The 10417-nt window shown below is 41.2% G+C and overlaps 1 protein-coding gene across 1 annotated transcript; it reads right to left on the reverse strand.

The window, feature by feature from the left end:
• Nucleotides 1–5665: 5665 nt before the first annotated feature.
• On the reverse strand, nt 5666–9569 carry LOC104965501 (2-aminoethanethiol dioxygenase-like). Its single transcript, XM_010794455.1, has 2 exons — nt 8996–9569; nt 5666–7059 (listed from the first exon to the last, which is right to left on the reverse strand). Exons 1-2 carry the CDS (start codon nt 9329–9331, stop codon nt 6607–6609), a joined length of 789 nt encoding a protein of 262 aa, XP_010792757.1. The 5' UTR covers nt 9332–9569; the 3' UTR covers nt 5666–6606.
• Nucleotides 9570–10417: the final 848 nt, after the last annotated feature.

Genomic DNA, 10417 nt, shown 5'->3' on the forward strand with positions numbered 1-10417 from the left:
ACACACACACACACACACACACACACACACACTCACACACACACACACACACACACACACACACACACACACACACACACACACACACACACACACACACTGATTGGATGGGACTTGATTTGATTCAATATTAGAGTAATTTTCTCGTTTGTGTGTTTGTTTAAATATATTTGGCCTTTGTTCATGTGATTGACTGATTTACTCAAATAAAAAGGTTGATGAATTATCATCTAATGATTTGTATGATGTTTTATTTATGTTAAAGGTCACTTTGAATGATTTTAACTAATGATAAGTAGAAGAAAAAATAATATTTTAAATTCGGGACGGTCCACATTAATTTCGGGACGGTTCCGGGAGGATGGTGAAAAAAGTTAGTCGAGAGCCCTGGCTGACAGGCAGGTATGTCATCCAGTTATTTTAGCCGGGCCGGCTCAGATGATTGGTCGTGCTTTTTACAGTACTACGGCTACCACAGATGACATGTTTTTATGGATTTATTGTCAAAGCACTTGAGATAGTCATTGCTATCGGGATGTTAAGAGCATTCCATGGAATATAACAAAAAGTGTTTCTGAAGTAAATTACATACCCCACCTTTAACTGTGATGCCGAATGGAACTGAAGTTTCAATTCCTCAGCAATTTAGAAGAATAAAAGATAAGATAAATAGTCAAGCCACAAGCAATGTTTTTAATTCCTATAATGCATAGGGTACATTACAGGTACAACATAGCAGTGACAGGTGTGTGCAGAGCCTCCTGAACATCTGCAGAGCAGCTGAAAGAGCTCTTGGGGGAGGGTAATGTGAATAGTGTGGCCAGGTACATGCTGTGGGTCTTCATCAGGTTATATGCATGGCATATTGAAGGAAAGTTACATGAATGGCTGACTGGAGAAAGGGTTAAGAAACACTTTACTTTTCTGACACATAGCAACCAACATTTCTGCAGATTCTGATACATCTGTAATAAGAAACTAATTTTAGTCAAGTTAGTGGTTGGGTGCCAATTGGAATGATACCACATAATATGATAAGAATTAGATTCAAAGTTACGATTTTCTCTTCTTTTAACAGTTCGAAAAAAGGGCGGTAAAATAAAAATATCTGTGTTCTCAGGCGGTCCATCGAGAGGATGGAATTCTAAGTCAATGGTACCCGTCAGTCAATAAGTGTACATCTGTGGGAATACTTCATCACAGCAAAATGATGATGCTAATGAGGCTAACGTCAATTGTCAAAGTAAACAGTTGTTATGTTAAAAGCCAAAGCAGTACACGTAGCTGCTGCATTAAATATAAAGGTGTTGAAATGTTAGCCTGCTGCCTGTCACTCGTCCACCTCCAGACTGACAGGACATCAATCCTCAATGGATTTTTTATTAGAACAAACATATTGACTGTAATCATTCATCTCCAATTACATTATGTTGTTGTTTGCTTGACTGACCAACATACGGCTCATTGTAGCTAGAACAATGCACAGTCTTCTTAATGTTAATGTGATTGGCGAAACTTAAAAATCTGAAATATTAGCAGTCAAATGACAGCGTCTGTTTTCACTCATTACCTTTACATAGAGAGAGAGTACCTGTGTGGGTTGCTCTAATGAAAATTAAATGAGACAGGTTTTTTACATGTGTCTGGTTAAAATGAATGTATAATTGGGTAATACAAAAATGGTCTTTAGATATTTTAAAACAACAGTTTGTTGGACTGGCAAAAAAAACATAACATTTAAATTGTTAAAATCATGCTATATTTGAAACATATATTGTAGGGCCATACCTATATAAAACATGTCAACATTTTTTTTTCAAAACAACAAACAGATCATGCATTTTAGCCATGCCTCATTTCGCTCAAGGGCTCATTCTGCTTTTGTGGCAGACTACAGCCCCACCTACAGGCCTGGAATATGTACTACAGCGCTTTCGAGCGGTCTCTCATTACCCTGATAGGTGGAGAGTTGCCCATATAGGCGGAGCACCCCTTTTCTGACGTCAGAAAAATTCAAATAATAATCAGATCCATTGCAGCCCCGTTTTTAGAGATTTGGGTATGGAGGAAAAGAGAGAGGGTTGTGTTTTCTGACGCTTGGTGAGTTCCCTGACACACCGGGGACACATATTCATGTATAAAAGATGTACAAGAGTGCATTTTGCATGATAGGTCCCCTTTAAATGGAGGGAATCCTCATGACACTCATTTTTAAATAATTATCATCCGATAAAATAGACCAGTCTCTGCCAGTCTTTTAAAAAAATGTTTTAATCAGATGACGTTATCAGTGATTTTAAGCTGATTAATTACCGAAATAACATCAATTCTGTGGGCGGCGCCATTTTGACGAGTCACATGACTTATTTTACCGGACGTGACGTGAACTGTGCGTTTGGTGTCGAGGACATATGTGCTTTGTGCATGTTGTTTACTGTAGTTACTCTCACAATTATATTTAAATATGCCTCATTGTATCGAGAAACATTGCCACAATTCGGATAGGAACAATCCATGGAATACTCGGTTCCATCTATTGCCAACGGGTAAGCGTAGGAAGTACGTTCGAAGGCAGTGGCTAGCGAAATGTGCTCGGCCCGAACCAAAAGATCCACAGGTGCGTGTATGCAGCGAACATTTCAAGTTTCCGGACGACTACTCTGAGAGTATGGTGAAACATCAAATGGGATTTATTCATCAACCAGTACTTAATGGGGATGCAGTGCCATCGGTCTTTCTGGTGTCATCACCGACCAGGACACCAGTTCAGCCAGTTGAGAAATCGCCCTCTGCAAGTGTGAAGCGACGGAGGACCAGAAGTAGTGCTAGGAGTAAGAAAAGGTAAGGTATGTTATGGCGCATTTCCACTGCAGCGGATAGCCCCGTTTAAATGTCCTTTAGCGTCCTTAAGCGGCCAGGCCAGTTTTTGGTGGCCTTTCCATATAGCGTAGTACCGGCTAGCGGGTACTTGTTCCCAGTTTTTCCGGCCCCATAAAATCGTGGTTCTAGGGCCAGGGACAACGAGGCTGAGTATGCTAAACTAGAGAGGGAATCGCTAGCAAGGGTGGTACTACATGCATACATAACTAGTAATCAAAATCATTGTATCTACTAAGTAGGCCTAAATTGGGGTTGTATTGTTTGCCTGTAGTTGACCTTTTAATTAATAAAATATTTGAATTTGGGGGACCTCTGTGTCGCCTGTCAGCGCAACTTACATGATGCGGTTTAGACAATATAATAATAAAGGGCGGTGCCGGCTGTCAGCGAACCGATCCGGCCTTTCTGCGCGACTATCACTCAAATGCGGGACATAGTCTCAATGTGTTGGACGCGGGACAAATAATAAAAATGCTGTGTCTGCAGTCCCGCACAGTGCGGGACACCTGGTCACCCTAGACCAGGGGTCAGGAACCTTTTTGACTGCCTGGTCACCCTAGAAACACAGTTCTGCCCCTCACACACACACGCTTCAAATCAAGTTGCATAAATGCTTGAGCTACGTTTTTATTATAATTACTGTGAAATCTGCCTATTATGTTTTCGTCATTATTTAGACCCTCCAGAAAAACGCGATTCTGCGATCGCAGAATTTACCGCATAATCAGCAAAATGGCGCAGATTTTTAAAAGGCCGGATCGCAGAATCGCGTTTTTCTGGAGGGTCTAAATAATGACGAAAACATANTGCTCACACTTCCCTATAACCCTCTTTATTAAGCATTTACAGTATAAGCAGTCAATTAAATGGTCTATAAGTCATCTAAGGCCTTACCACGTCATGTCATTGCAATCAAATATAAGAACTGTTTGAGTGTGTGTTCATGTACTGAAATGTATCCTCTCATACAAACATTTTTTTGATATTACAATAGCCTCCACTTCTTGGTGTCAACACAGGAGGATCTAGTTGTTAGGAAATACATGAATGAACACTATCTGCTTTCACTTTGTGTCATAACATGTTTATGAATTGATTTATGCAAATGCTTAATAACTCAACTTCCTTTGTATATCACATTCAATACAAAAACGCAACCCAAAGTGCTCTGTGTAATAAGGTTAAAGACATACAAAAAAACAGAAATAGAAATCAATAATTCAAAGATGTATGATTTAAGATTATTTAAAATGGACTTAAAGTCCAGCGACAGTCCGATAGGAAGAGATGTGTAACTCCTGATAATCAGTGTGTGATCCTGCACCTTTTCTCCTCTTATTATGTTGTTGAATTCAGATTATGGAACATTTCCTAATAAATACAAGTTACAACAGTCTTTATTGAGTGTGACACCAAAGCATCTGACCATGAGAAAAAGACACACATCTGAAATCTGAACGAGCCGCTAATAAAGACTGTTCTTGTTCACGCTGCACCACAAGTATTCCACACACTGATCAGCCGGCCTGATAGACTTTACTCTGAACATTGAGGATAATTGCATTTAATATGAGCGGCTGCCACTGACCTGACTGACTGTCACTGTGTCGGAGTGTAGCCAAGTGTGTGAACATGCAGACATGAATATTAGCACTGTGTCAAGTAGTGGTAAACAGGAATGATATATTCTGAAAGATAATGAAAGGAAACAGTAGAGAAGCAGTTTGTTTATAATAACTAAAGCTTCACAGAGCTGCTGATGGAAACAGAAAACCTGCTTTCTAGAGGATTTCCATCCGCTTAGAGATAAACTCATTTCAATTTCAAAGGTTTAACAGCAGATATAAGTTTGTTACATTTTAAAACCTATACTTTGAATACATTTTAAGTCGTGCGACACATCTTCTTTGGTGTCTCAGAGTGGTAGAAGACTCTCAGGACGTTGACCTTGTTCCTCGTCTTCTCCTCGAGGCTCTGGTCTGTGTGTTGGGGTCGCTGTCCTGCTGGAGCTCCTCCTCTCTCCCCCTGCTGTCTCGAACTGACTTAAGGACATGCCTCTATTCCTTTGCACTTGTTTCACTTTCTTCTTCTAAATGTTAAAATCACACGCCTCCACCCTTTCTGCATCACCACCTTCCTAGACTGTAGACCCTAACACCTTTACTAACTCACTGCTGTCAGGGCTGTTAGACATGCTAACATTAACGCTAGTCCAGGACTGAAACATGTTACAATGGTTATAATTCTAATATAAATAGTGAATTGTGCTCATTGACTCAAAGACTGCAAAACAGATACACATAGAAAGTGGGTGGAGTTGTGCTCTGCTTCTAGAGGCTTTGTACTGTACTGTCTTCCTATTGGCTCACAGACCTGTGGTTATAGCCTCAACATGAAATGTTGTGATATCATAACGGTAGAAAACTAAAAGCATGTACTGTAGTAGACGCTGTCTGAGGTGGCTGTGTGAGATGAGTTGACTGAGCCGGTTTTTATCACCTTATTTTCACAGGTTTGGCTGGAATATGGAAAAAACGTTAAACCGTCACAAATGTACACAGCACAGCAGTGAAATATACACTCTGCATTCAATTCCTCTTAGCTTGTGCTAGTTCCAAGAAACTGACGGTATGCGTGTTAGAGCCATCATTAATATCATTAATAATTACAGCCCTTTTTTTCTACTATTACAGCATTCAAAAACAACCCTTCACGTCTCAGAATGATATCATTTCACAAGGATTGGACTGCTGACTACAATCCGAACACTACAGGACTACGAACGTGATGTTCCATGATTATTACCATGTGTTTTATTGCTGCACATACATTGAACATCAGAGTAACAGCATCACTTTAAAGTGGCTCGTAGACCTGAGCTGCTGTCTGCAGAGATGTCAAATAAAGTAACACCCACACTGGAATGATATAGTGTTTATCAAGCTATTGTAAGAGTTAGTGAAGAAAGTGTACACGTGTTTGTTTGATATATAGGGAAATGCAAAAATTCTCTAAAATAGCTACAGTTTAAAAACATAATGTATTTTCATAGACTATACATTTGGTCTGAACTGGGTTTAAAGACTTCCATCAGGCTTAAATATGAGGCATCACACAGGCCCTATCACTGTGGATGTGATACAAGAAGCTGAACATCAGCTTACTATGCATCAGCTCACCAGGCCTGAGTAGGAATCATGTAAGTGGAATAAGTTAAACGCATCAAACAGCATATATAAAGTGTGTGCATTGTGGAAGAAGAAATGAGTGTCTACCATTGAAATACAGCTCTAAAGTATACATTCATATTCACAAATAAGGCAATGTAGTCACAGGCTTTGGCGTTAAGACACGTCACGATGTGGAAGAGTGAACAAATAAAATGTAAAGGGCTTTCCAAGCCTCACAAACAGAGACCCTAATGACATCCCATCATTCACAGAACGTTTGGCTAATTACATTCATGTGTGTAGAAGGCAACATAATGGTCTGCAGAAAAATATCATATTAGGAATGTAAACTCTTCGTGTCAACTCAGTTCTCAGGACTGAAAGGTTACTCGTGGAAGGTTCGGAGGTCCTTATGTGTTCAATCCTTTTTCTATGAGCCTCTAGCCCCCCGAGCAAGGCACCAATCCCTTTGAGTTCCAGGTGATAACCCTAATGTGTGGAAAACTCTGTCTCCTTGTAGATGAATATCAGTATACTATTTCTGCAGTCCCTCAGATCAGAAAGAGACTGCAGGGCCTGGGTACGGTTCCCCCCCACACCAGAAGTCATCTGGCTGAGGGATCTCTAGCAGCCATGTCTCCTCTTCCTCCTCCTCTCCCTGCTGCTCCTCGTTGCTCTTCCCCTCCGGCCCCCCCTGAGACACAGTTTGCAGGACTTTGTAGTAGTGACAGTCCCGCCCGTCATCTGGATTGTACGGAGGGGCCAGGATGTCCAGGAAAGCCGCCGGCCCCTCCACCGTGTCGATCTGGTGGAGGTTGTCCCGCAGAGGGGTGAGGAGGCAGGGCCCGCTGGTTTCTGAGAGCTCCACCACTGAGCGGAGCACGGAGCGCCGCAGGGATGACGTCTGGTACAGGGCCAGCGGAGGCTCGAGCTGGGGGGGGGCGCTGCCGACGCTCAGGTTGTTCTCCAGCTTGTCGAAACAGCGGACGCTCACCTTCCCATAGAGGACCTGAACATGAGACAGGCAACGGTTACCAGGGCTTGTACTTGTATCTGGTCATTTGAGACACTGTTATTTAATGTAAGGTCTGCTGTGGCCATTAGAAGTAAATGTGCTCCTCTCACTGCACTGGAAAACTGAAGTGTTGTCTTTAATTAAATGTATTATGTCACCTAATTTCACACAACCGTATTAGGTTAGTTGAAAGCAATACAATTAAGTTGAACCTAATCTTTTTTTATTTAAACGTAATATTATTACTTTGAACTAACGTAGTACAGTTATGTGAAATCTGTTGACATAATCAATTTAATTAAATATTTTCAGTTTGTTCAGTGTACACCTAGGTGACTTCCTTTCTCATAGTAGCGCAGATGGTATTGTCTCTATGCATAACATGATGTTCCCTTACCTCTCTAAATCAGGGGTGTCAACTCATTTTAGTTCAGGGACAACATACAGCTACATTTGATCTCAAGTTGGCCGGACCAGTAAAATGACTCCGGTCCGCACAGTTACTGTTAACGAACGCACCGTAGGTAATGTAGCTGCTGAAGTTGTTAGACCCTCATCTCGGAGTAGCAAAGTTCAGCCGACGAACAGGAGGACTCGAGCACACAGCTCGCGCTTCATTTTAATATTAAAACTTAACACCATGCACGTCATGATGGCACATAACAGCTCGCGGCCACAGATTACTAACCCCCTAACCCTGGCTTTCAATCTATTCGTAATGCCGTCACAGTTCGTATATAATGGGCTTATGTGGGATTTGAGTGCTGTCTTTTGCAAAAAGTGACATGACACAGGGACATTTGGGTAAAATGTATCACGTATCATTATAAACAAGTTATTGGGATTAATAAATAAAATAACAATATCAAATCATAAGAAAAAACCCTAGCGGTTTGCCAGTTCTATGTTCAGGGGCCCATGATGTCATTGGGCCCTTGCATGTGAGAAGGTAACATGGTCACCCCCAACATGTGTTTGGACGCTGTTTTTAAGAAGATTTTATTCTCTTTGTGACTCTGTTTGAAAGGTATATAAATTATAAATTATAAGTTTGTTATAATTATGATTATATGTCATGTTCTCTGGCATAGACAAATAACCACAAACTAAATGTACTATAAACTCTAACTTTGCTCCACTTCGGTTTTGACTAAGGTGACAACTTTAGACCTCACGCGTAGGGTTCGATAACCATTGGTGAATTTGAGTTGGAACTTAATTATTTTTGAACTTCATGACTTTGTGAATTGAATCACAAACCCAGTACAAGTCACTTCTCAATTTGTGTGAGATATACCCAGTGGTGGAAAGTTACTAATAACATTTGAGGTAGGCCTATACTTACACTTTAATTTTACTACTTTATACTTGGTCTCTACTACATTTTGGAAGCCAATGTTGTACTTTTAACTACATTAACTTTACATCTGTAAAGTTAATGTAGTTAATAGTTACTTTATACATTTAGATGTTGACACTCAATACTTAGTAAAAACTTTAAAATATGATTTTTTGGTATAGATTGAACCACCCAACCATTTATTTAAGTTACTAAAACCATGAGTGGGTTAACAGAACATTTATTGGCAGCAATTCAGCCAAGAAGATCTGTTCAAATATATACAGTCTATGGTTCAAACACATTTCACAGTTCCAGCGTTTTAAATGAGACACTTTGCTGCTTTTGCAATTTTAAATGTTTCAAATATATCAATGTTTTTTTTCTGTAATGAGTACTTTCACTTCTAATATTTCATTTTCATTATCAAGTGTGGTATTAGCACTTTTACTGAAGTAAAGAATCTGAGTACTACTTCCACCTCTGGACATAAGCTTGTGTGAGCTAGCTGTGTGTAGCTAGCTCCAGTAGAGTGACAGGCAGACGCAGGACAGAGGCGGGCTGAAGGCCACAGACTGGAGGTGTATTCACCTTCAGCATCCCGTTCATGCCCGGGTGGTCGTGCAGCGGGATGGAGGCTCCGCTCCTCAGCAGGAACACCCCCATGCTGAACACCTCCGTCTCGCAGATATGCATGTAGGTGACAGGGGGGCTCTGGAGCTCCGCTGCCCCGGTGCTTGAGTTGCTTTTCCGGGGAGCAATTTTCAGGTCAGCCGCCCTGACCGCGGTCACTAAAGACACGAGTTCCCCTTGTTGCTCCGCGAATAGTTTATTATCTCCGCTGGTGGACGGCTTCCAGCCTTTGAAGGTGATGTGTGCTTGTTTTGCTATTTTCTGGATGAGAGGAGTTCTGCTGTCCCGCGGCATCCTGGCTGCGGAAAAGAACTAACGGTTATCTGCGAGTAGGGTTCCGACACTTCCGACGCAAAGAAAAGTGTTAGAATGCCTTTCAAATGCTTTAATGTCAACAGAGTCCCTCCAGAGCTGGACGGTCAAAGTTCGAAAAACATAAAAGACGACTTAAATACAAAATAAAACGCGTTTCATGGTGCTAATATCTAATTTTAGCCCCGGATAACAGCTCCCTCCAGTCATTTTCCACCCACTCGCCACCTCGTCCGCGTTTACGGAGCCTGGGCACTGAACTACTAGCATTGTGGGATATGGAGTTTTATCAGAACATGTTCAAGTCAAATAATTCACGTAACGTGAAAAATGAATTACTGCATGATCAAATCGTATTTATCAGAAATACGTGTGTTGCGTTTGTAGGATTAGGGTGAATTCTAACAGACTCGAAACTATATAGGCCATGAAGCCTGCATTTCAGCGGAACTACATTACCCAGACATCGTGAGATTGAAAAGAGTTGCAAAAGGGAAAGAGCGAACAGGCCAATGAACTCCGAGAAGTCCTCCCGTATAACATCACATCCTCTATCTCTGCTACTGCAGCATTCTCACTTTACAAGTTCTTAGAATTATAACCAGGGAATTTCTTTTGTTTACCAGCAGTGGCGGCCGGCCCATAGGGGCGCCGCCCCCCCTCTTCCCACATATTTGATTGTCATTAAAAATTAAAAATAAATTAAAGAATATATTTCCAAAAAATATTTTATTTTTATTTTGAAAGAACAAGGTAAATATTATATAGTTGGTATCAGTAAAATGTATAATCTACAATAAAATCTCGTTTTTTTTTTTTTTACGATGTCTAAAGTTACTGATAAGTCACATGTTTCCTGCCTGGCCGCAGCGTGTGTCATTACCCTCTCTCGTCCGGGCGGTAGAAAGGAGCCCTCAGCCAGAACAGCAGCAGCCAACAAGCTGACTGTCGCTATTTGTAAACTATGCCGCCGAAACATAATTTCAGCCAATCAGCGTCGTCAGATCTGATGCTCAAAGGGCGCCCTTTCAGCGCCCTGGCCTGTGTGTCTGTGAGTTGTTTTGACTC

Source organism: Notothenia coriiceps, unplaced genomic scaffold (genome assembly GCF_000735185.1).
Source record: "Notothenia coriiceps isolate Sejong01 unplaced genomic scaffold, NC01 NC01_scaffold00037246, whole genome shotgun sequence".
Classification (NCBI taxonomy): domain Eukaryota; kingdom Metazoa; phylum Chordata; class Actinopteri; order Perciformes; family Nototheniidae; genus Notothenia; species Notothenia coriiceps.

What these genes read in the sequence shown, in the direction of transcription:
- LOC104965501 (XM_010794455.1), bottom strand. Translation starts at nt 9,331, where the DNA reads ATGCCGCGGGACAGCAGAACTCCTCTCATCCAGAAAATAGCAAAACAA. An exon ending in GCATGAACGGGATGCTGAAG is followed by an intron (nt 7,060 to 8,995) that starts GTGAATACACCT and finishes TCTCATGTTCAG; the next exon opens with GTCCTCTATGGGAAGGTGAG.